The sequence below is a fragment of the Pempheris klunzingeri genome, chromosome 9 (assembly GCF_042242105.1).
Source record: "Pempheris klunzingeri isolate RE-2024b chromosome 9, fPemKlu1.hap1, whole genome shotgun sequence".
In the NCBI taxonomy this organism is placed as follows: Eukaryota; Metazoa; Chordata; class Actinopteri; order Acropomatiformes; family Pempheridae; genus Pempheris; species Pempheris klunzingeri.
Genome location: NC_092020.1, coordinates 21530627 through 21557150, shown reverse-complemented (window position 1 = coordinate 21557150; position 26524 = coordinate 21530627). Strand labels below are relative to the sequence as shown.

At 41.4% G+C, this 26524-nt stretch overlaps 4 protein-coding genes across 4 annotated transcripts; 2 read left to right on the top strand and 2 right to left on the bottom strand.

Moving 5' to 3' along the window:
• Nucleotides 1–1475: 1475 nt before the first annotated feature.
• cetn4 (centrin 4) lies at nucleotides 1476–4028 on the bottom strand. Its single transcript, XM_070836644.1, has 5 exons — nucleotides 3948–4028; nucleotides 3533–3688; nucleotides 3308–3436; nucleotides 2836–2973; nucleotides 1476–1722 (listed from the first exon to the last, which is right to left on the bottom strand). Exons 1-5 carry the CDS (start codon nucleotides 3948–3950, stop codon nucleotides 1633–1635), a joined length of 516 nt encoding a protein of 171 aa, XP_070692745.1. The 5' UTR covers nucleotides 3951–4028; the 3' UTR covers nucleotides 1476–1632.
• A 696-nt stretch (nucleotides 4029–4724) lies between these two features.
• bbs12 (Bardet-Biedl syndrome 12) lies at nucleotides 4725–6794 on the top strand. Its single transcript, XM_070837129.1, has one exon. The coding sequence runs from the start codon at nucleotides 4725–4727 to the stop codon at nucleotides 6663–6665; it is 1941 nt and encodes a 646-aa protein (XP_070693230.1). The 3' UTR covers nucleotides 6666–6794.
• Nucleotides 6795–9496: 2702 nt separating this feature from the next.
• Nucleotides 9497–14952, top strand: fgf2 (fibroblast growth factor 2). The gene is made up of 3 exons (XM_070836958.1): nucleotides 9497–10036; nucleotides 11969–12072; nucleotides 14649–14952. Exons 1-3 carry the CDS (start codon nucleotides 9859–9861, stop codon nucleotides 14832–14834), a joined length of 468 nt encoding a protein of 155 aa, XP_070693059.1. The 5' UTR covers nucleotides 9497–9858; the 3' UTR covers nucleotides 14835–14952.
• A 1064-nt stretch (nucleotides 14953–16016) lies between these two features.
• Nucleotides 16017–26472, bottom strand: nudt6 (nudix (nucleoside diphosphate linked moiety X)-type motif 6). Its single transcript, XM_070836792.1, has 5 exons — nucleotides 26184–26472; nucleotides 24749–24952; nucleotides 19972–20027; nucleotides 16789–16843; nucleotides 16017–16399 (listed from the first exon to the last, which is right to left on the bottom strand). The coding sequence occupies exons 1-5, from the start codon at nucleotides 26419–26421 to the stop codon at nucleotides 16017–16019; spliced, it is 936 nt and encodes a 311-aa protein (XP_070692893.1). The 5' UTR covers nucleotides 26422–26472.
• Between the last annotated feature and the right edge of the window lie 52 nt (nucleotides 26473–26524).

The window sequence follows — 26524 nt, the reverse complement described above, 5'->3', positions numbered from 1 at the left end:
TAACACTAAATCAACACTTACTGACAAAGTGATTGAAGGTTAGTTTGTGACGGGGAGTCCCTCAAAGAGCTTTAAGAGGGCGTCTTTTTTTTCCTGAATATCAGGACATAATTCATTAAGGTGCCAATTCATAACAGTCTGTGTCCACTCAAAGTGAGCGTCAGCACTGTTTTCCTGCTCTGCCGTGTGGTCTACTTTGAACTCCTCGAAGGTGGATGGATTTTAGTCATAGGTGGGTTACATGAAGTGAACCTTTGAAATATTGGCCTCGTGATTTGGATCATTTATGCCACTTCCAAGTTTCAGCTCAACAGAAATACGTCGAGAAAGGAATTCACATAAATTCCACATTCTGGCACTCTAGTTTTGTTCACAATGAAGAGAAGTCTTTAGTAAAACAGCAGACATGCAGCCAGGCCTATAGATGTTTCTTAGGTTTAAGAAAATACTTGTTCAAGTCACATGTTCAAGAATAAAAAGTATTATCATTAAGTATCATTAACAACTTTGAGGAACTAGTCTGCTAAAGTTAAGATTTTGGAAATCTACGTTTCTTTGAATGTGCTCATATTTCTTTTTTTTTTATGCTATCAATCATTTTACATATGGAATATTTTTCTAAAAACGGATATCTCATTTCAGGACAAAACTTTCATACTTTCCACCTGATGTTCCTTCGCTGTCTAGAACAGGTTATCACAACTTTCACAATCAGTGGCAAGCATCCTCAAAATAATAAACAGCCGTCTGACGGTTCGGAAAAACACGTCACTGCAGTATCCTGTTTATTTTAAAAAGGTATGTCGTTTAGGCCAAAACCAGACTTCCGCTGTATATTACAATTAATCAGCAGGAGCATCTTTCCTACAAGATGATCACAACGTGTAGGTAAGACAGCGTCGTACTGCATCTTGAGAGTGAGAGTGACTTTTACTCAGCCACTCATCTCATGTTCACACTCGTCATTTCAGCCTACAGTAACAACACCTCTGGTTTAGTGAACGTCGGCTTAGTCATATGACTTTCACTGTATGTTATCCTGCATCTGACCATGTCAATGGTCAATGGCGGCACAAAACAGGATACTGCAGTGACGTGTTTTTCCGAGCCGTCAGACGGCTGTCTATTATTCTGAGGATGCTTGCCACCGATTGCGAAAGTGAAGGAACATCAGGTGGAAAGTGGAAAGTTTTGTGCTTTATTTTGACCATTGACATGGTCACATGCAGTGCATGACACTGCAGCGCAAAACAGGTACTAAAGATTTACTTCACTGAGATTTTAGAAACTACAGCACTAGTATTTTCACAGTTACTGCCCAAAGTTTGATGTAAGAGATATTATAACCCACTGTGAATCTAAAGAAGCATGTTTTGATTGGAAACACTGCATGTTTATATGCAATGTAAGTACAATAGTGATGCTGACAAACTAAGGTATATGTAGAAGTAACAGGCAAATCAACTAGGATGAAATATATTTATTTTTGTTGTAGAAAAATCTCTGCAAACAAAGCATGTTAAAATATTTATTTACACACTTAACAAATCTGCCCCAAAAAGCTACTGTATAAACTGTAATGGTGAATCTTAAAAAGGGTCCCAGATCAAGACTGTAACACACTCAGCAGGCTCAGTAAAGGTTGGTCTTCCTCATTATCCTCAAGAACTCCTGCTCGCTGACCTCGCCGTCTCCATCTCGGTCCGCCTCATCAATCATTTCCTAAAAGGATAAGAAACAATGTCTACTGCAGTATCGAAAAAGTTACGAGTGAATCCAGCACTGAAAGCTACGCATCATCATACGTGACGGGCCGGAAAAACCCTCATTCTCACTTGGACTGGCAACATGCGTCGTGCAGGGTATCTCGGGGCCCAAGTTCCTTAGGAGGAACCAGCCTCAAGTAACAACAATGTGGTATTTTACGTGTCACGTGTAGGAACATAACTGTATGGGGAAGTGCGAATAGAGAGAGAGAGAAAAGTATCGGTGTTGTTTTATGCTAAGGCTGAGTATAATATATAAGGCCATGTAATGAGCCATGCACTATTAAAGGATAATAAACCTGGGCCCTGTTTTTTCATATTCTAGGTTGGAAATGACTGATAGGTAATAAACTTTTGGAATCAGAAACAGCCATTGTATTGCGCTACTCAAACCCGCCAAAAACAAGTGACAAAAACAGTGACTTTGCCTCTCAGAACACGGGAGTTGGATTCATCAAACATTGTGTTGAATCCAAACTAACACAAATGACTGATTTTGTCTGGTGGCTTTGAAATGAGCCATCTAACGGCCATTTCTGGTTGAATAGAAAGGATCTTACAGGTCTATCTCTGAAGGGATCCTTTCCATAATTTTGTCGGACACTGAATTACTATCTGAGTCTGCCAATGGCAAAAACAAGCACCGTTAATGGACGTACTTTGATTGGACTCAATTGCCTCGAAGGATTACATTGCAGCCTGTTCACCACCTGTTCTTGGCCACCAGGTGGTTCACAATCAGTGGACAAACATGGACAAAAATGTGTTCTTGCACATACTGAACCATATTCCTTATAAAAGAATGTGAAAAATACCTAGTGCATGCATTCTGTGCAAAGGTAGAATAACGGAAACTAGTATTTTACTTAAACTACTCTCTATTATCAAACATACCGGGGAGTTTATTTTCATCAGAGCAGTCTAAGGAAAATAAACTCTCCAGGTTAAACATTTGCCACAGATTAAGAAATGACTTGTGATGCTCATGATTGTGAAGGGTAGGGACAAAAACAACTAAATATACATGTAAAATATGGGAAACACTGAATGTCATCAGAGACTACAGTACCTTTAATTCTTCATCTGTGAGAGTTTCACCCAGCTCCTTAGCAACTCTCTTGAGATTTTTGAATGAGATTTTTCCCGTGCAGTCATCATCGAATAGCCGAAAAGCTTTCAGAATCTCTTCTTTGGTGTCCTTTTCTGTCTATTAACAATGAAACACAAAACGATTGACACATTACAACTAGGGTTTGCACAACCCGCATCTTACTAAAAATGCATTCTTCAAAAATGTAGGGTATTTTAGACCAATGGTATCTCTCCATGTTTAAACACTACGTCTAACACTGGATCTTTCTGCGAAAGATTAGGGATACTGTTGTTTTAACAGCAACTTCCAACCAAAAGTGATGAGATGCCAGACACAGATTTGTGCCTTTAGAGGTTGTTAAACCGAATCTCTCAGGGGCTAGAAATGTGGTTTTCAATTTGTAAGACATTAAGGGTTTTTCTGCATACAGCGTTTGTATAACACTCACCATTTTCAGTGACATCATACTGATAAAGTCGTTGAAGTCAATTGTTCCAGAGCCCTCTTTATCAATGTCTGCAATCATCTTCTTGATTTCTTCTTTCTTTGGTTCAAACCCAAGAGCTCTCATGGCAACCTGTTGCGGAAATATGTGTTATCAGGGTATTTGTTAACACTGCTAGTTTATACATACACTTGAACTGACCAGAGGCATACCAAACAAGGAACTGACCTTCAGCTCCTTCACGTCTATTGTTCCACTGCCATCTGTATCAAAGAGATCAAAAGCCTCCTTAATTTCTTGCCTTTGCTCCTCAGTCAGGTCGATTTTGGGACCTGTTTTTTTCCTTTGACCGGCAGAAGAAGCTGGTTTTCGGTAACCTGAAGCCTGACAAAGGATACAAGGTAGTCACTTAGCAGGTGCAGCAGAGAGGGACCTGACAGGTGGTGTGTGTGTGTGTGTGTGTGTGTGTGTGGTTTTTTTTACGTTTTAATCAACTGTAACGAACATGCTAGCTAACGTTAGCTTCCACGACACCAAACGCGTTTTTTAAACTGCGCGCCAGCTTTTCACGATAAGTCCCGTAAGCTTTGTAAAAAGTTAACACAGCGTACATTTCATACATGACAATACTTTGAAGGTTTACCATTTAAATTTGTGATTCAGCCGGGAAAGTTTCAGCGGTGTGTCTGATAATCGGATGTCAACAAAACAAGCAGCAACGGCCCTACTGTTTTCTGCCAAATGACGTGAGAGACAGCCAATGGAAGCCGCGAGCGTACCGTGACGCAACCGTAGTAGCCAATTGCAAAACGCAATGGGCGGGCTATAAGTGTATCCGCCAATGGTTGAGATCGTTTCTTGTCTCCAAGCAACCACGACACAAATACGCATGCGCAATGCTTAATCGTTGGAGCCGTGGCAGTGGGAGCAGATGCAACTGTCATACATGATAAAATGAAGGTAACATTATACTCTTTATGGTTAGGTAAAGTTTGTTTTGCATCATTTGGAGACACCCCTGTGGTTTTAGTTGACTGTTGCCTCATTATGGACCGGCAGAATTTAGAGGCAAATTTTTAGAGGCAAATTTTTATCTGAACACATGAACGTTAGCTTGCTAGCTTGCCTGTGTGGTTTATGGGCTAATTGCAAGCCTGTTGAGCTGCATCTCTCACCTCTCTATTACTGTTGCGTTTTTTTATATGACAATGCACCATATTTTATCAGCTGGTCACATGTTTTTGTATGTAACATCTGAATCTGTATCGTAACTTGTTACTTAAAGCTGTCAGATGATGTTGAACTAAAAAGTACCATTACAGTATGTGGCTGAAATGGAACACAAACCATCTTTACTTGGTAAAAGATTAACAAAATTAAAACAAATTCTTGTCTTTCTGCAATTCAGGCATCTCACGCAATGCTGGGAAGTACAATTATAAACAATCGACAACATGTTGGACTGCAGAGGCTCTCAGCGCTGGCAGGACTCATACATTCCTCTTTGGGTCCCAATAAAAAGTACAAGTTTATCCAAGATGACACGAGTGGGGAGTCCACTCTTGTATGCTCGTGTTTCCGAATCTTCGAGAACCTGGAGCTGACCTGCGCTGTGGGCCAGCTGGTTTACGAGACCATTCAATCCCATCAGAAGGTCTATCATACGGGGTCAGGATGCCTGCTGTTTTTTGCAGGAGTGTGGAGTCGTGCTGCTCTGGAGTGCATTCAGAAAGGAATTTCAGTAGCACACATTATCTCAGCTATGTCTGAAGGGATGGATATATGCTTGGATGTTTGCAGGAAATGCAGCATCTTGACTGAGGGTCTAAGTGGGGAGCAATCACAGGGGTGCACCGCAATGTCACATGGTTTAGGACTTCAACTGTCAAAGAAAGTCATTGTGGGGGCTTCACGGGCATCAAACCACCTGCAGGGGACAACAGAAGTTGTTCAGAAGACTCTAAATGCCACTGGACACAGGAAACTAAAGCTCAGCAGACATTTTTGTGAGGCCAAGTCTGAAAATGTCTCCACAGTACCGAAGCTTCCTGACATTCCACATATTGGTCAGGGATTGAGCCACGGTTGTATCGATGCAATGAATTTAGTACTCGAAGCCAGCCGAATACAGTCCAAAAATAATCAGAAAGATGTCAGCTGTTCCATATTTGATGTTACTAAAGTGGTGACTTGTGTGCTACCTGGTTTACCAGAGGACCATGCGTGTGTTTTACCAGGCTGTATTGTTCTGTTATCTGCTGAACAGGCTTCAGTTGCGTATCACTTAAAAGAACAGCACCTGAATGTCGCTCTGCTCAATGGAGACTTATCAAATACCTATCGCCATCTTGGCTTTAACAGGCCAACAGGTATAAAGTCCATCAGTGACGGGTCAGATTTGTCAAGTTCAAGCAAAGAGGAGGAGTGGCTACAAAAGGTTGTGACGCTCCTGTTGAACCTGGAAGTGAACCTGATTCTGGTCAGCGGGCTTGTTAGTGAGAAAGTGATTGAACGCTGTTGTAGACATCATATACTTGTGGTGGAAAAAGTCAAGGCTTCTGTTTTGAAGGCATTTGCTAATGCAACAGGGGCTGTCCTAGTGACGTATGCCACACAGTTGAGTAAGCATTGTGTTGGCAGAGGGCTGAGAGTTGGGATATGGAGGGACCTCAGTGGCCATGACGGGAAGCCTTCGACAACTGTGAATATTTCCACTGGTGGGAACAGCGACTTGGTCACAGTGATCCTCACTAGCTGCGTACATGGCAAGCTGCAGGCCCTGGAGGATCAGTTTTGGGCATGTGCTTATCGTTTACACCACGTGCTGAAAGACAAAGCCCTCCTTCCTGGAGCTGGAGTGACAGAGATGCTTTGTGTTCATCACCTTCAAAAGCAAGCGGAGCACCATGTCAAGCATTGTAGAGAGAGAAATGGCGACCTTGTCCAAAACACCAAAGCGGGAGCAGCAGCTAACCCTTACAGGGGTGTAGTGTTGCACCTCATGGCAGATGGTTTAATAGATTACATATCCACTGTAATGGTTAACACAGGAAGGCTTTCAAAGATCAGAGCCAGGACTGCAGTGAGCCAACAACTGCAGGACTATAATGAAAGTCTAGGCATTGCTGCAAAGTTCCCACAACTTCTCCTGGAAGGCGAACTAGAGGGTGGATCAGTTTCTTCCCCCTTGAAGTCCAGTGAAGTACCAGCAGTTAAGATCTATGATAATCTGAGTGTGAAGCAGGAAGCATGGAGGAAAGCCTTAGATCTGGTTTTCCTGGTCCTACAGGCTGATGCAGAGGTCACCACAAGCTGTGGCCAAAATACTGACTGCACACAGGAAAATCTGATGATGTTATGAGATTCATGCAGAATCTTGGGAGAATGATTTGACTTCATAACTCTCCAAATCTTATTTTTTGTAAGTTTCTGTTGTTTATTTTGACTGCAAACATGTTTACATGTAAAATTAAGTGTTTTTTTATGACATGTACAGTGTGAAAATAGAATAAAGTGTTTTTATATTCTTCCTTTTTTTTTTTTGTCATCAATCAGACAAAGAAGTGTTTTAGTACCTATTTTCTACCATGTGGGGGAGACAGATGATTATATGACACTAAGGTGTATGTGACTCTCATCTAAAGTGATTTTGGAATAAGTGATAATAATAAGTGATAATGGAAAGCCACGACAAATGAGCATAGTGTGTTTAAAAAATACATATTCTGTCTGTAATGATATACTGTATATATTTACATTTAGATTTTAGTTAGCGTGTCTAAGGTGCTGCGTACTATTCTTATAGGGCCTAAAGCTCAGTTTATTTATTTTTTCATTAACCAAGTCTGATTTAGCTGACACCGCTTCAGCATGACCTTATGCACACCTTCATGCTCCGTTCAGCCAGGGAAAACAAATGGTACACGTCCAAAATCACAATTCAATTTCCCTCTCATGGAGCATGGGAGGAATTTTGTTGCGCCAGTATGTCCTTTAAGTCTCGCTAAGTACACTTCCTTTACGATATTTGCCCGTGCTTCCTTATGCGTCTCCAGGTTGGCCAGAGAGAGAACGCCTCCAGAAAGATCAAATGTTTTTGGCTAAGTCTCATTAGACCCTGCCCTTTTTTTAAAAAAGTGAACTAAGGCTAAGTACAAGTTCCACAGGTTGTTTTAGTTAGTCTAGAAACCTTATTTTTAGCTTACATTTCCCCTTCCTACATGATCATTGAAAGGTCACAGGAATACTACCAAGCCACCAGACTCTGAAGCCTAAAATTCATTTAAAGTTCATTGAGATTCATCCAGGGATTTTTGGCTTATCTAACAATACTTTTGAATAAATGTAAAGACATGAAAGGACATCAATTGAAAATGTTCCCTGCAGTCTGAAAAACTTACATTAAAAAGACTGCTTAGAATAATGGAAAGATGGAGTCAGTTGCGACGACATGTGAGACCTTTCATTTCCTCTGAGATCAGCGAGCGAGCGCCTTGTCGCATTCCAAAGATAGTTGAGTGGAATAAAAATGTTACGAAGGCTCTACATTGGGGCATTAACAACTTTGACTCACGCATCACTCAGCAGTGGTTTGGCCTTGAGAGGGTGGGATATGACATAACATAACAAACACAACATGGACACCACAACAATCGGTGAAACATCTGAGAGTTCAGGCGTCGTCCACGTTTCACTGTCTGTGAGGAAACCTTAGACTGCTGCGTGCACACGTTCAGAGATTACCTGTTAATTTCATTTTGGGCATGCCACCATATTGCGTGTAAATTCTCTACAACAATTCTAATTGCAAAATTAGATGACTGATTAAATGACTGAGACCCATATCGCTAATTACAATATTCGCGCAATGTGAATGTGATGGGTCATTATCAGTCAAACCCTGAAAAGGCCTCGACAAGCATTCACATGCTCCATTTTTAGTCCAATGGCTGTCTTGTCTTTTTGGATTCTGACATCTTGAAAAGGTGAATTCCCAGCACGGTGGTTTGTGACAAGACTTAGTCTGCTCAACACATTGCTCCTCATTGTTTTGTGTGTTGAAATGTTCCAAAGAAGACAGAAGCATACCGTGAATGTCAGAGGATTAAGTTTGTGATTGAAAAGGTTGCTAGTTTGATGTAAAGCCTGTCTGTGGAAGGTGTATCAATAATCCATTTTTGCTGCCCTCTAATGAGAAGAAGGCACATGTGTGAATGGGTCTCTAATGGTATATTTGGCACACTTCCTTTGTGACGAAACTCACTCTGCATTAATATTGGATAAACTGTCCCGTCTTTTTGGAGAGTTCTTGACTCATATGCGTGTACAGTCCCAGGAAATGCATCCTAAGGATGTCCAAAACCATCTGAACCCTTCCTGTGGTTGGATCCCATTCTGACTACAAGTCTTACAACTGTTCAAGTCTCCAGCCTTAGTCACTCAAATGGCCTGGCTGGATGTAAGATGCTTCTCGGACCAGTCACTGGCCAGTTTCGTGGGGGGGGGCAGTCACCAACATGACGTCAACCAAGAGCACAGCTGACTTTCTTCTGATCCAGCACGAGTTTCAGATGTGGTTACCTTTACCCAGAAGTCCAGACCAGTACATGGCTATTTTGACAAATCGATGGCCTTGTTGGTCCCAGAATGAAAACAGAAACAAACTTTGCACGAACTTCCATCACTTATCCTCCACTCAGCTGTTTCTGAGGAAGCTGAGAATAGCAATTAAAATCATCCATTCATGTTGTAGGCTTTTTCATCGAGGTCTGCTGGCGCTTCTACTTAACATTTTTATTTCATACCTATGAATAGCGCTGAGTGATTCACTAAAAAGTTGGCTGTGTCTGCTTTCTTTTTACGCCTCTCATTTCTTGCTCTTGAACAGACTTGGATGAATGAAAACACTGGTTCTGTTCACATGCTTGCCGCTGCTCTTGGCGCCCTGAAGGGTCTCAGTGGCACAGTCCAAGTTGCACGTCCCCCTCCTTGCCCTCCTCTTCTCTCTCGCCTTCCTCTGGGTTGGTTGGTTAAATCAGTGAGCATTAGTGGGCGTGTGTGTGTGTGTGTGTGGTGTGTGTGTGTGTTGGTTCTCCAAGGGCGCATGCGAACTGAGGCCCAAAAGGGAAAGCCTTCCACACAGATCTAAGCCAGCTGCCCTGATTTAAACACTTCATTGCAAGACGAGTGGACGAGAGGGGGAATCCATGCATCCCCGCTACCGCTGAGCTCAAAGTACCCTGGCAAGGCAGCTGCCAGGTCTACAAACAACAGACTAGCAGCTACAAATGGTAGATTTAGACGTTTGCTGTTAGGTAGAAGCGTTTAGTAGCCCTACTGCCGCAGATTCTCAGGACTCAAAGGGCACTTGCTGCCCTGAGAGGGGGGTGTTCAAGCAAACTGACCTCTGGGGTTAAGTAGAATCAGTTTGTGTGAAGCTCTGTGGAGAAGGGGAGGAGGGAACAGGCAGGAGTTAGTGGGAGGCCACAGTGGGGCTCCTGCATTACTCAAGAAGGAGACGAAGCAGTCGCCGGGAAGCGGGGAAAGAGGAGGAGATGGCCACGGGAGAAATCACAACACTTCCCTCCACACCTGAAGACGGCGGCAGCGGCGGCTTTCCTCCTGGGAGCTTCAAGGATCCCAAAAGGCTGTACTGTAAAAACGGGGGCTTCTTCTTGAGGATAAAGTCTGACGGGGGAGTGGATGGAATCCGGGAGAAGAACGACCCCCACAGTAAGTGCTTCCATGTCCCCTTCTCCTTGATTTGCACAGCACACAAAGCTTCTTTATGTCCTTTTTAATATGCAACAGGGAAGTAAGAGTGAAGCTAAAAAACATCATGGAGGAATTTTCCAGCTTACTGAGGCTTATTCTCCACTTGTAAACACTGAAATGTGTGAAGGTCGACTTCTGGAAAGTATAATAACTCCAGTTCAAGAGAAGTACACCTTCGTTCGTTTGTTGATCAGTGGGGACTTTGATGGAATATGCGTTGTGTTTTTTAGTAAATGTAAATCACAATGCTGAGTCACAGCCATTCACACCGCTCACTGTGTGGTTTACGTCACACAAGACAGCACAACATGGAGTTAAAAGTCAGGAGAAGTGAATTCCTAAGAGGATTCCTGAGGAGGTGCCAGTGTTTGAGGTCAATGAATTTATGCCAGGATTAAACCTCGAAATGATACTTTTACTACACAATATAATAAAATATATTCTTACCTCTAATGTTCTTCTTTAAGTTGGCAACTATTAAAGTGGAAATGTTAATGTGCTTGTTTGGCGTGGACAACTGTGATATCCCTGGGTGCCTCTGTATCGCTGATTACTTTTAAGTATGTGTCCTAAGTTGCATTAGTAAGCGGGAGGGGAGGGAGGGAGAACATGAAATTAGGGTTTTTTTTTATGAGGAAAACACGTTGGGGAGTGTATTTCCGAGGCATTACAAGCAGAATTGCCAAAACAAATCCCTCATATGGAACCAATTCAAGGGGTAACTTATTTGTGAAATAAACCGAGAGAGTGATGCGGCTATTCTGGATATCAAAAGGTCAGTATCATGAGTTCAGAAAGGAGCACATCCAGAGTGAGTCATACAGCAGGAACCGGTATTAATCATTTAGCTTTGTAACCATAATGGTTTCTTTACGGTTAATGTGTCCTGAGCTGTGCTTCATCAATGGTTCTTTTGTTAAGGCTGCAATAGTCCTGCCAGTGTTTTGGATAACCAAACGTACCTGCCAGTTAGAATGGGAACTGTAAGTGAAAAAGGTTACCCATTTCATCCAATGAGCCTCATGATTCTCACATGTAATTCACTGAGGACAATAATGCCCATTTACATGGCCACAAATTGTTGCCCTTGCATCAGCGACCTGCGTGGTTGTAGGACCACACTCTGGCTGAGGTAGTCACAACACTGAATACACCACAGCAAACTAATGTAATTATACATATTTCCAGGGAAGAATGCTTCTTTGATCTATGACATGAATCATCCAGGCAGCTAGCATAACCGTAGACAGATGTGGATCTATCCGAAGTCTTAATGTGGATTAATTCTGGACAGATCCCCTGATTTACCTTAAGGGGCCCCTGCTTCCTTTTTGGTGGTTGGGCTTCATGCAAAATATGCCTTATTGGCTAGTAGCATTGTCTACAAAAACAAATGGAGATACATCTGTGAGGAGGCTGTCATCCACTGCTCCACAGTGTAATGCCACTGTTTAGTGGCTCATGTGAGTTAGCTTTATTGTTACCAGTGGCACGAACGGTTTTCATTCATTTAAAGCAAAGAACATGTCGGCGTAGGCCAGTGTTAGACAAAACATTGCGGAAAACCACAATAAAAAACATCAAGCTTTTCCTTCCTTAAAACTACGGCAGTATGGAGCTTTTTAGCTTTAAAGATTTTATATTGAAATGACTCACATGGCATTTTTAATGTGATTAGTGTTTTTAAAGCAGCTGCCCCTGTTGCACAGGAGTAATGTCAGATCACATAAAACACTGATTAGTTTTTCACTGAAATTTAGTAGGAATTATGGGTGCTTTAACTTTTCATAAAATGGATGTATTAAACACAGCACTTTATTTTTTCCTATTTATTAAACATCCTACAAGCAAACTAGAAATGATTCCTGTTTTTGCCATCTTTTTCCTCAGTAAAGCTTCAACTCCAGGCGACCTCAGTCGGGGAGGTGGTCATCAAAGGAGTTTGTGCGAACCGCTATCTGGCCATGAACAGAGACGGACGACTGTTTGGAGCGGTGAGTGAGTGGGATTACCATGTTTTCATTATCAAGATTTGTATCGTTTCTTTAAAGAGTTTTCAGATGGCTGTAAAGGCAAGGTGAAATAATCAAATGGCACTTTGTCTTTTCTGGTTGGATAAAAAGTAAACTGATCCCAATGTGCTGCCACAAGCAGCATTTAGGTTCCAATATTTTTGGAAACCAAATATTTACCAGCTGCCCAACGAGCAATCCTCCTTCAGCGAAGGGAAGTAATTAGGTTAACACTCCTTTGTCATAGTCAGCACTTAGTAAGGAACAGCTGGATTGGGCAAAGTCACAATGATTTTGTTATAGATGTTTGAGATTCAGATACAAAAAACAGTTTGGTATCCATGCTTGTCCATTTGTTTTGATCATAATTTGGATCCAACTGAGGCGTCTCCACCAATGCCAATCAGTTCGACCATTTGTCTTTCTTTTTCCGTCCTTGAGTCTCGTCCTCGGTGTTAGTAAAGAAAAGCAAGCAGTGATGGGTACTCTTGTATTTGAAGGCTTTTATTTTGAATTTTTGAGGATACCCTGTTACAACGTGACAGTCAAGGTTGGTCTGAGAGACCAGCGATTGAGTGGTGCATAGGACACATGAAGGAAGTTTACTGTCCAGACATGGTGACGCTTATTAATTAGAAGAGTTTTGACAGTGCGAGGAAACAGAAATGATGGAGAGGCTTCAAATGTATGAACGAAGATTTAAGCAGGAAAAGACAGAAAGCCATCAGCAATAGAATAGAGGTCAGAGAAAAGACCTTCCTTAATGAACTTTAGCTAAAGGTTCATCATTAGATCCATGTAGCCCGGTTTCTTTCTATCCTGCAGCAGAACATCTGAAGACCAGCACCAATTTGGCAGCTGGTCTGTTGCCACAGTGTTGTTGCGAACGGCCGCAGTGGAAGTGTGAAGAGTTGGTGACTGATGTGGTCTGGTGGTTGTCAAGGCTTGTCCACAGTCCGTGTAATTAGCAAGAGGCATTTCCTCTTAATGAGAAGTTACAAGAGCTGCCACCCAAGGTGTCTCTTTACTCTTTGTACTATTCTTACTTGTGAGTTGGAAAAACAAAACACAAGATATTAACTCTTGTCTTATTACCATTTGCTGGGTGAAAAAAGGACAGTTAGTATATTGACTAAAGTGACGATTAAGATTTGACGTCTCTAGTCTAGTCTTGCACCTGTTTTACCTAGAAGCAGAAGTCACCTGCTATGTCTTAGGTCTCGACTGATATATTTTTGCTCACATAACTGACAAATACTGACTACTTATTTATAAATCAACACAGATATTTGTTCTAATGATAAGATCTATTCAAGATTGGGCCAATTTTCAGTAGTTATTCCACCCTAAACCTTTAACACAGTGACATTCCTGAATAATATTTTTCATTAATTTAAAATAATGCATAACTGATTTGAAATAAAAACAAATACAGGATACAACAATTAGTTGAACCTCTCTCTGTATATGTACTGTACATCCAGGCTATATTTAGGCTTGTACTAGCATCAGATGCCAATGGTATAGGTCTTATATAGTCGAAAAGACACCTCCACTGCTGTTATCCTTGTTGCACATTTTTAGTGTTGCTGTATTATGGTCTGTTGAAAGCTGCCTCGTCTTCTGGCTGTGCAGGCACGGTCGACTAAAAGCAGACACTAAAACAAACGCCTCTTGTTGGACAGGGTGCAGGGAGTTAACGCCCAGCAAGATTTTGGCCAGACGTTCAGCAATTAATGTTTTCTACTAAGGACTGTGTTAAAAGAGGTGCTCACAGTGTGAGCACTAAAAATAGATATGGTCAATAATATGACAGTACAAGAACCAAATCATTCAGTTTGTAGTTTTGTATATTGATTTTCATCTTCAGCCTTTTTAAACGTTGTCATTTTTATTCCTATCAAATCCAAATTTGTGCGAGACAACTTGATTTTAGTGTAAATGTTTTCTGACAGAAGCAGAACTGTAATAATCAAGCATCAAGCATGAGTGCATTAGTGTGAAACACTGAACACAAATTATTCTAAACTGACAGTATCCATCAAAATAAAGATGCCATTTAGGTCTGGATGATTTATGCAGCAATTTAATGCCCTAAAATGTCCATTTCCAACAATGTATTAAATAAATTAAATCAAATATCATTCAAGCAGCATAATGCATTTGGTGAAGTGTCACCACAAGTAACCAAATGTCACACAGGTCGACTTAATGCAGAAATGATGTACAGAATCATGGAGGATTATTAGCATTTTGGAGAGAAACACTGAAACATCTATACTGAACCATACAGACTGAGTGACCCAACCTCAGTCTTCTTACATATCCCAGCTTTGCAAGCTTAAATTACAATGTGTTGGGATGGCACAGTGTCTAGTGGTTCTTTGTGCTGTGAGCATAAGGCAGCAGATATTTTCCTCCCGCCAGCCAACTTTCCAGTTCCAATCTCATGGACCTCCTCCTGTTCCTGAACATTAAATTAACCTTATTTGTTATTCCTCTCTGTCTCTCTCTCTCTCTCTCTCTCTCTCTCTCTCTCTCTCTCTCTCTCTCTCCAGAGACGAGCGACAGATGAATGCTACTTCTTAGAGCGGCTCGAGAGCAACAACTACAACACCTACCGCTCCAGGAAGTACCCAAACATGTACGTGGCACTGAAGCGGACTGGCCAGTACAAGTCTGGAAGCAAGACTGGACCGGGTCAAAAGGCCATTCTTTTTCTTCCAATGTCTGCCAAGTGCTAAACTAGGTTCCGGTTGAGAAATATTAACGTCTTAATGGCAGCAACTAAGAAGATGATGTGAAGGGCAATGAAGACTTAGTGTTCCAACAACATTGCCCAAAATAGCTGTGATGCTTTCTGACTGTTATATCCTGAGAGTTATTCTTTATCCTCAACCCCTCTGCTCTTATTCAGCTTCACTTTAAACCAGTTGTACGCATTCACACCCGACTGCTTCCCAGTAAAACCAGGATTTTACTGTGGACCAACCAACTGCTACATTAGTGCAACTGGAGCCGGGTCTTACTTAACTGCCGGCTTACTTAAGTTCGGCAGCGCAGCGTTATTTTCTTCATTTTTCTAACACAGATCGTCCCTCTCTTGCTGGGGGATTCAAACTTTTTGATGACAAATCTGCTTCCGACCGTTCAGCTACCGGCTGTGGTCCGTTCTGCAGTCTGAGCTTAGCTGCAATAGAAGAATGTTCTATTAAAACATGTCTCCTAGATAAAAGGGTCTATGGTAATGCAATGCACTCAAAGTCTGCATCATTGTAACTTGAAGAGAAAAGAGAACTGAATTTTATATCTTGTGGTGTTGACAAAAATTTAAATGAAGCACACGTAACACAGTAAGATCAAAACCCCAGCATTACTTACAGCTTGTTCCCAACACAGCTCAGTATATTGGCACGCTTAAATGATACAGAACAAGTGCGCTCCCCTTTCGTGAGTGTGCAATTTGACATTTGAGTCCAAGCGTTGCATTGCACTGGAGCTTAACTTGATTGATGATTTGAACTTTTCTATGGGCTCCTCTGGAGGTTAGCTTCTGTCAGCGTGTGGTCAGCTGACACTGGCTGGTTAGCTTCTTAACAAGCTGAGATACTAGTCAGAAAATGACCTGCTCCCAGTTAAAAATACAGCAAAATTTAGAACAGCACCTTTAAAAATGAAGCAGCCACGGTTGCCCAACAGCTGTGAACTTCCACCATGTCTGCCAAAAAGTGTTAAATAAACCGCACAAAACTCTTTAGAAACCACAAGGTGAATGTTCTCGTAGTTCACACCTTATTCCACTGCATTTCTTCAACAGCAAACACAACTCCAGTCATAAATACACTTAGAATATAAGTAATACTGACAACCACGTGTCAGCATAGCTAGCCGTGATACACTAACGCCATCAGGCTAATGATGGCTTGTTAGGATTGTAGTGTCGGAGGAAGCTGCCTGTGGTACAGCTGGTAAAACATCCCTGAGTAAACGGCAGGGAGCTCCTCCACGGTGAGGTCGATGTGTCGGAAGCCCCGCTCCAGGCCGTGAAGCAGGAGCCTGGCTATGCGAGAGGTGATGGGCGTGGTGTCGCCGGTCGCGGCCAGCTCGCTGAGGTCCAGCCACTCGCAGCGCAGACACTCCTGAGTGCAGAAGTTGATGTCGTAGGAGAGGGGGCTGAGTCGGCAGATGATGTACATGTCCGACATGCCGAAGGCGCCGGGGTGGTTGTGCTGCTGTCGGATGCTGAGCAGAGATCTGAACTCAGAGCGAACGCCCGTTTCCTCGAAGACCTCACGAACGGCTGTGGCACCTGAGAAAGATTGATCAAAAATAAAAACATATATATGTGGAGGCGTTCAAAAGATCGTGGCAAAATGGAATGTATTTATTTTCCTTTGTCAGAGTCACCACGCAGACTGATGTTTAGTTACAGGGGGGAAAAGGGAGAATAGATATATTTTTTTGTAACATTTGACGCTGCTTTTTGGGTTGGATCACGTGTATAATATTAAAGCTGCTTTTAAAATGTTAAAGAAAGTGAATTTGGAGAAAGGTAGAATTCTTTCCATATATATCGTGTGCCTTATTTTGTACATACAAATGAATGTATATGTATCATCTTTAAGCATAACACTCAAATCGAAGGATTTAGCTAGATGTACTGTATTAGCTTTTGGCTCTGCTGAGCGTGACACTCACCAATATTTTCTCCTGGATCAGACAAGCCACCGGGGAACTTCCACGCATTCTTTGTCTGAAATATGAGAGCGAAGTCAAACATTTGAATCGATAGTGATAGATGGCACTGCTGTAAATGTATCTTAGGGTTATATCAACATGTATACTTCAAAAAAAAAAGAAAAATTAGTCCATTTTAATCATAAAATATCATCCAGTTTTAAATCACTTGGTTTTTTTTTTTTAAGTTCTTTAACTCAGTGGCACTATATTACAGTTGTTTCTTTTTTCTTCGAAAGCAGTGGATTATATGTGCAAAGGATCATCTTATGCATCTGATCATTATACAGGCAGATATTTAATGCTTTCATCTGAGCGTCCTTTCATTTTATATGTTTTATATTTCGTGCCTCACTCTGGAGACTTCTACATCTGATGTGTGGTGTTGTGTGTCTTCCAAAACTGTTGTACCACTTATCCTTGATATTTAATAACAGTAAGCTGCTGGTTAAATTATGATGTCAGTGTTGTTTATATATTTTTGTAGTTTTTATTTTGCTTTTTTTTTTTTTTTTTTCCCCAGAAATACTATTTCATCCTAGATTTTCCTTGTTTTGCAAATCCTCTCTTTGTGAGGAACACAAATGCACTACAGCATTTATTTTCATGTATTGTCAACGAAATGCTATATTTTTGGAGCCGTTTCTAAAATGTGCTGGTAAAATGAAATAAAGTGGTTTTGTGTAACTCCAATCAATCAGTGTGGTTTTTCAGAGCGACACCTCTCATCCCCACAGGAGCTATCAGGGCACAATGTGAAAATATAGAGATTTTAAATCTGCTGGACAGATGTCAAACATATGCAGACTGTTCACACCAAGTCTACCGGGAAATGATGTGTAAATGTGATTGGATGATCGATGGTCAGTTGTCTTTTGCACTGATGTGAGAGCGATAATGTCCTGGGTTCTTTTCAGGAAGTTCGTAACTCTTCATGAGCTCTGAACTGGCTCCGTCTGCCAGAGACACTCCACTGCCAAGGGCCAGACTATTATAAAGCCCATTTCCAGTAAACAGCTCGATGGGGAGAAGGAGGAGGAGGAGGAGGAGGAGGAGGAGAGGAAGAGATAAAACACTCCCCACACTTTCAGGCCACTAACTGTTTCCCTCTGCTTCTGCACAAAAGCCATTAAGATACATTATAAGCTCTTAAGATTCCTGCTACATGTTGTGCGCAAAGAACAAGAAGAAGGCCCACTTTAACTGTTAATTATAATGTGAACTATATTTGACAATTTACAGTTAACGTGCCCCATCTCGGACCATTTCTACCGGGACTCCTAAACTACGATCACCCCCAATACAATACAATCTCTGATCTCGTAGTTTTCCAGAGCTGAGATTACATCTTCAGATTAATTGTTTTCTTCCATCAACACTCAAACAGGTTCAATGAAGCAGCAAATCTTCACATTTGAGAAGCTCTAAGAAGAGAATTTTAGTCTGTTATTTTTGTCTATTGATTAATCACTGACTGACTTATTGTTTCAGCTCTGTTATTTTTATCTTCAGTTACACAGATACGGGGACGTGCACATGATTTTCTTGTACAGTACAATATAATGCCCGTGCAAGTAAACTATCATTGTTGCTAGGGGAAAATGTCACGATATTTTTTGTGATGTCCCCTGACTTTTACCTTTGTAACCGTGTGTTTTAGCTTTTCATCTTTAGTCTTTAAGAACTACACCGGTGTACATCGTGTTATGTGGGTACGCACAACGTCAGCACTTTTCTGATGCGTGTGAATGCTTTACTATTACTGCTGGTGGTGAACAGTCATGTTACGAAATACGATGATGAATCATTTCTTGTAAGAACAGTGACTGCTGCCTTTACCAGATCAGTTTTGTTTAGGTTATAAAACATGCAGCTTGCGTGAAAGGCTCTTCACTTATGTCCTTATTTGTGTCAAGTCGAGATGGCTGCTATCTTAAGACACAACTGGTCTCCGAATGACGACGTCGTGGTGCAATCGCTTTCTTAAATTGGCTGCAATATTATTTTGACCAGCTGAGAATGTAAACAAGTCCGTGCAGAAAAGGTTTTTCAAAGAGGCCTGTTGTAAGCGAAACGTTTAACAACTCGAGCACTACAGCGGGGCTCTGTAAGAGCTGACGGGGGCGCACACTCAAAAGTTGTTTGAGTGCATTCAGCTCATGTAAACACCGTGTTTGCTTGAGGTCAACTCATGTTGTGTGGGAGCTATGTTAAGTGTGAGAGGAGCTGAAGGTCTGAGAGGATTTCCACCCACATTTGAATCAACAGAGGCAACGTGCAACTCACTAAATAAACACTAACACTAATCACAGACATTCTTAGCAGCACTAGGATATCTGCTGCTTCACTGGCTCATTTCTTTCCACCGCGGATGGAAAAATCACTGTCCAATCCAGTATTATTAGTTTTGTCTCAACCTGGAAAGAGCTGGTGAACGGCCTGCCAAAAATCATTGCTAGCCTGCCAAAATATGTCAGAATTACTCTTTTTAGATGTGTCATTCTGCCAACTTACTAACTGTACCTCATAGAGTACATATGATCACTAATCTGTGATTTTTATCTCACTTTGTTGTGTGGAAATCCTAATTAGAAATAACAATGAATTAATTTTCATTGATTCTTTTTCTAAATTTCGTACTTTTCTCTGAAGGGAAAATTATTACAACCAATACATGCATACGTTTACTGAAAATAAAGAAGACATTTGAATTTTTATTTTGTTTAATTATATGGAGCCCCTAAGGGGGCACAGGGGAATAAAAAAATAGAGGGGTGAAAAAGAAAAGACAAAAAAATTCTGTGTATTCTCCTGAGAAACTCTTTCATGCAAGTCAGTGCTCTTTCAGGTCAGCTTAGCACCATGGAGACAACCGCAACAATGGAGTGCAAACACTCGTGGAAGACGTTCATAGATTTGATTTATCATTCATCATCATTATCATTTATCATTACATTGACCTAAATGAAAAAAATTGCAAGAGAACGCAAACGTTTTGTGAGAGAAGGCAAAAGTGTTTCTTTTATTCACCCGTCTGTTTTTTCTTTCCCATGTCCCTTTAGGAGTTCAACCTATACAACAGTATTACATATTTTTCTATTAATGACTGTAAAGTATGTTCATGCAATGAAGCGACACATTTACCTTGTTTCTGTCTTGGACAACGAGAACTTTTCCATTGGATTCATCAACAACCGCACCTGGACAAAACAAACTCATAAATCATTCATTTCAAATATTTTGCAAGCACGTCCAGCCTGTCCTGGTCTACATTGTGCACTGAAGTAGTTACTGTGAGAACAATTTAAAAAGGGAGACCTGTTGGCAGTCTAGCTAATTTTTAAATGAGTGAATTATTAGGTTGGACACAACATAAAACCTGCACCATGTGGAGGAAAAAGCCCGAAGCTGTTCCTCCGTCAGGCCTCAGACGACACAACGGCCGCCTTGTCTGCGTCTCTGCTGTTAAAGATCAATCAAGGCCTCAGTAACATTGCTGGGCTTGTTGCTCACAATGTAGAAGATCTGGGAATTAAAGTTCATTCCACTTCTCGAACTGTTAAATGGCTATACCAAAAATCAAAGTGTGATAAGGTTTTAATTTTAGAGGCCCCTGAGCATGCTTACTGTAAGGCCTCACTTCACACTAAGTATGTCGTATGATGTGACAGACCACATCCACAGGCTAAACACTTTATACCTGTTTTAAATGGCCACACGTGAAGGTGGGGCAAAAAGTCTCCTGTCAATAGGAAGGGATGGGTTGGCAGAGGTTTTGTTCAAACTGGGATATTGGCAGACTTTCAGACAAAAGACAGTCATGGCGTTGCACTTAGTTGTATAGTGATGGAAGTAGCTGTGTGAAAATTACTTAAGAGACTTTTAGAGAGAGAAGTTCCAACCCTGCCCTACTTTCACACCTCTGTTGCATAAAGTGGGCTTGATTGCAGAGTTGCCAGATTCAAAAACGTACAAATTCCACAGTCCAAACTGGGATATCGGATGCTGTTGGGTGATTGACAAGTACTTAAACCCATAATAACTGATTTTGTGGCCACTTGACAAGGTGTAAACACAATACTGACATGATGTCACCTTTAAATTAATATGTCAGACTTTTAGCAGCAGATGCAACTCAATATTAGCATTCGGTCCAATATTCGCTGCCGTTTTGTGGCGATGATGAGAGTGGTGAGAATGAACCCAAACAGTAAAGTTGTGGACCGACAAACAACAACGCAACGAGCTAAAAGCGACTAAAGTGCGATGAAGAGCTGATGACAAGTGCAGGTCTGGGTGATGGTTCTCTGTGGGTTTGTCCATAGTGACACCTTTCACCCACAAGTTGTTACATGAGAAGTGACAAACTTGTCACTTCGTAAAAAACGTTTTGGAACAGCAATGAATGAAGGAGAACAGAGCATGTCTGAAAATAGTGGGCTGAAATAAAATAGATTTTGGATGAAGGCAAAATTCTTTACTTTCTCCAGTCTAAACAGCGTCCAAGTGACTCAGCTGTGCTTGTGAATGATGTGGACGTCCCACTTCACCATTTACATTTTTCAGTCCTGTTTGAGCAGGTAGTGACTAAGAGAGGCGGCTATGTGCCACTGCTGACAGCTCAGGAGGAGGAGGAGGAGGAGGAAGAGGGAAAACGGGCCACTTTCTTTTCCGGCCGCTCTGTCTGACCGACCGGGATGGGCCTCCTAAAATGAATGTCACAGATGTGTAAAGAGGGATGGGTCGCCTTAAAGGCCTGACTTGGACTTCCATGTGGAAACTGATGTCATCCCCGATGGCTGTGCCATATGGTGCTTCACAGGAGGAGGCCTAGTTGCCGCTAAGGGAGGCTATCATTATGTAGCCTTCAGTCTAGGAAACAAAATGCTCACAAGGAGCAGGAGGGAAGAAAATTGGGAATAGGAGTTATGACACAAAGAGCCCAGAAGCAATCATCAAAAGGGAACTGTGGGATTTGTAGTAAAAAAAACGATTAATCATTTGAGGTCACAGTTTGCTTCTGAGCCACAACAAAGTTTAATGTCTTGACTTAATTCATATTTCAAGTAGGTTTCCCCTCGTAGTTATTATAGGTTTACGGTTCTATCTGCTGTATATTATGAGGTCACAGTGATACCGACCCCGCAGTCCTCACCAGCTTTTCATGTTGACAATTAATAATTTGCTCTCTTTCTGAGAAGAAAACATTCTGACTAAGCTGCTTACATGGCTAATGAAAATGAAAACATCCTGATATATCCAAGTCTTTTGAAATGGTTAAAAACAGGTATGCATCTCCTCCCGACCAGACAAGTGGGTTTTTGTTTTGGGCATGCATCTCTACCTCTGCCTGGCAAACTACTGGCTTGTTGGTTTGGTAACAGCCCACAGAGCTGACATGTAAAAACCCTTCTGAGACACATATGTGCAGTATAAATGTCCAAAGAATGCCCCTAAAACCTGACAAATATCAGCTTCATGTCTTACTAATTCTTAATATCCAGATGGAATATGTTATATATGTGTACATGACCTATATCAAATCCAGAATATAGTCAGAATCAGAGTAACAGTGGAGTACTAGTGTGCATTTAAACATACTCATTGGATCTGTACGTTCTTGGGACGACTTGAAGCTGTAGGTTTTGACCCTGTGCTTTGAGGTCAAAGGTCAAGTGCAGCTGGTAGGATTTAAACATCATGCTCATGAAGTCTTCCTCCGGACAGATGTTGACATCTATGAGCTTGTTGAGTCCAATTTCTTAGAATGAAGAACTCTCGATGACCAACGTGCTACTTCTATGACTGCCACTGCTCCTCGTAGTGTTAACTTCTACTGACATGCTGGTAATCAAAGGAAATCACCTGTATATGCTGAATCTCACTATCATAGGCTTGCCTTAATTCATTACACACAATCACCTGTTATAATCTGCCAAAGAGGACCACTAGATGCTGTTGAAAGCTCCAGAAAAAGCTAATAAGAGGACCCTGACGTAAGATTTCTTCTTTCTGTTTTCAAGACCTCGAATGAGCGTTCAGGCTCTGCTTCATCCTGGACAGTAAATGTGCCTTACTGTTTTGTTTAACTCTGCAGTAACCATTCCCACATCCTACCGTGAAGGCAGCAGCCTGCAGAATGAATCTGGAGTCAGCTCCGCAACAAGGTCACTATCTTTTCATTTTCTCTGTTTAACAGTCAGTGGAGGCCACTTAAACCTCAAAATATCCACTTTTGACAGGCTCAGGTTGGACAATTTAAAAGCCCTCTGGTGCTCATATTCCCTTTGCCTAACTGCACTTCACTGTAAATCAGTTTCAGGCAGAGCACTTGTGTCCATCACCTCTAAAATGACAGTAGTGTGGTTCCATGTTAAGCTCACATATAGGTGTAAATAATTGTAGTGCTGGTTGAACGTCTAGGATCTCTGTAGGGTATCAGGTGCTGATGTAAGAACTAATAAATGACTTTTGCCTCATCAATCCAGTGTAAGACCTTGATTAACTGTGCTTTATGTGTTGTTAATAATAAGCCAAGAGCAGCAAAGCACCCACGCAAACAAGCATGAGATCATCAACACAGCCACATATTTCAGATTCCTAACCTGAAATTCATCAGTGTTTATGCTCTGGACACATGAAGGGACTTTCTGGACCTTGTTCCGTACTGAAGGATGCTCTGGACATGTTCTGACATGCTTCAAGTGCATCTACTATTTGGTAAAAAGCTATGAATGACACTCTGCCCTCTGCTGGACAACCAGAAACTTGGCTCACTTCAAGTCAGCAACTCCCCCCCTTTGATACTCTTCACCCCACATTCCCAATAGTGACGAGTGAGTTTCCACTTACGCAAGTAAAATGGGCCAGAGTTGAAAAATGCATAACAGCCCAACAGACAAACAACCTCTCATCCTTTAGAAATAAAAAGTGTACAGCTATTTGTGTGATAACCTAATGCACATCACAGTTCACAACTTCAACTCTATTTCATCACGGCTAAATGATTCTAGAGTCACGACAGAATGGATTTATTCTGATCACATCTCAGTATCTTCAAAAAACCAACAGCACTGATTCATATTCAGAGAAAAAAAAGCAGTCACTGTTTGAAGCCAGCGTCCATCTCTGCTGAGGCAAAGCAAACTTTACATCTTTATCAGCAGTGATGTGGGTTTGTGGGTGCAGGGAGTCAATCAGAAGCAGTGAAGCGGCAGACGTCACTCTGCCAACCACAACCTGAGGTCTGAGCAGGGGAGGGGGGGGGTTGATAAATGCCTGATGCGCATCAGGCATGAGTCAAATATGAAAAACCAAAACTTCAGTAAAAGACACAATTATTCAAGCATTTATATATTTATAAGGTAGGGAATTTAAACTAATAATTACTCTCAGTATTGATTCATCTGATGATTATTTTCTTGATTAATCAAAAAGTTTCATTGATGAAAAATGCTGGAATGTTTCCAAAAATACTCAGTTTGATATTAACTTATATTAAAAAAAAAGAAAGAAGGAGGAAAATACCTAATGACTAAACACTGAACTATAACAATTGTTGCTAATACATTTTCTGCCAATTGAGTAATTGATCAAGACGCAGGTTATTGCTGTAACTGTATACATGTACTGTATGTAGTTTAAGATTTGTTGATGATGCTGTGTTTTTTGTATGGGTATAAACAATAATCAAGCCTACACATGCATGCTGACGGAGCCATGAAGGGGCATCAGGGCAGGTGATAAGTACTGTACATCAGATCTTGGATAATAGTTACTACAAACATCTTGTTTGTGCAGACACTTGTAGAGCACGTATCATCTCTATAAACAGATATCTGTGTAGAACTCTCTCCTCAATAATAACTTCACTGGTTTGACAAGATAATGTTAACTCAAGATTAACTTCATACAACTCTACCTGCCACTCCAATTTGGTGAGTTGCGAAGCCCGGCAGCCTGCTTTCTCCTTCCCCCAACCAGAGGGCCAACACAGCGTGGTCATCTTTGGCGTGGTGGAAGGTGAAGCCGTGAGTGGCGGCGGCGGCGGCACATCGACTCAGTGAGATGGGTACTCGAAGCCACACAGCAACTTTCCCCTCTGCTTTCCACTCGAGCAAAGAATCTGTGGAGTGCACAAGTCAAACACTCACAAGGATCCAAGAAGTTTGGTTAAAAATGCCTTATAGATGATGTCGCTGCTTTATTGAATAATAAACTGCAGAAACACAAAAGATCGGTTTTGATGTTTGATCTGATTTTGGAGACAAGATGATAAACAACAGAGACAATTTGGGGGAAGTAGCCCCGAGGTTAAGGAAGCAGATGATGTAGGGCTGAAACAATTTGCCAATTTATCAATAGAAAATCAGTCTGCAACTATTTTGACAACAGACTAATCATTTCAGCCATATATTTGTTGATTCCAGCTACTCTTATACAAGGACTTTCTCTCTTTTAAATGCTTCTCAATAAAATATCTTTAGATTTTGGACTGTTAATCTGACAAAACATGCAATCTGGTGATAAGATACAATAAGATAAGATATTCCTTTATTAGTCCCCACATTTTTAAAACATTTACATTACAGCAGCAGTGGTTAACAACAAATAGAACAATACAATACGAAGAATGAATAATAAACTAGTGGAAGACATCGCCTCGTGCTCTGGGAACTTGTGATGGGCATTTTTCACAATTTTTATACATTTTATTACTGAACAACTCTAAAATCATTCTAAAATATGTTGACAGATTACTCAATAATGTGGATAATGCTCAGGTGGCGATATACTTCAAGGAACACTATAATTTTACCTTTGATCAAGACACTGAATGCATAATTGTCGTGCAAAGGGTGGCTCCTTTCTTTAATGTATAGCAAACATGCATCGGAAATTCAGCAATGAACATAAGCTTTAGAACTGAGAACAACATTTCATCACACGCTGCCAGGCTCCAAAGTCATTTCTGGAGGTAATTTGTGTGTTGATTTAAAACAGTGATACATGTTGCAGCAAATCTTAATAAATGTTTAAAGGGTTTGGGGTACTGAAGGGTGCAATGCTTCTATAAATATCTGCATAGACCAATGACTCTATGTATTTTCAGAGCAAAGTGCCAAACACAAATTCATCTGCAGATACACTAAACACTGAAGCCTGCCTTAGATTAGATTATAATAGATTATTAATAGATAGATATGATAGATTATTAAGGGAACATTCTTTTCAGTGCACAAACTCTGGCTGTGAACCTTGCAAGCAACACTTGCACTGTGCACCATGCACCAAGACCAAGTGACTGGTTTGTGGCCAGTTTGTGGTCAGTCAGAGCAGATTAGAGGACAACCAACCTTGCAGTAACCTGCTGAATGAGCTTTCGCTGATGTCAGCCGGTAGAGAGATATCAGCCAGGTTCACTGTCACCCCACCGAACCGGTCCACTCTCCCCGTCAGAGGACTCGTCCCCTTCTCACTGTGCAGCTGAGAACGAGTTCCGGTGCACGAAAACGCACGAACAGCTGAGGGTGCGGGACAAAACCTCCCTCTAAGCAGCGGTAGAAGCCTTACGGCAAAGGCGCAAGCAGCCATGTTACTGTGCTATTATGACGCTAAACAACCGTTTTAAAGGAGGCACTTGATCAAATTTAAACCGGCATAAGCATGTAGTACAGCGGGGTTACGTAAACGTCCG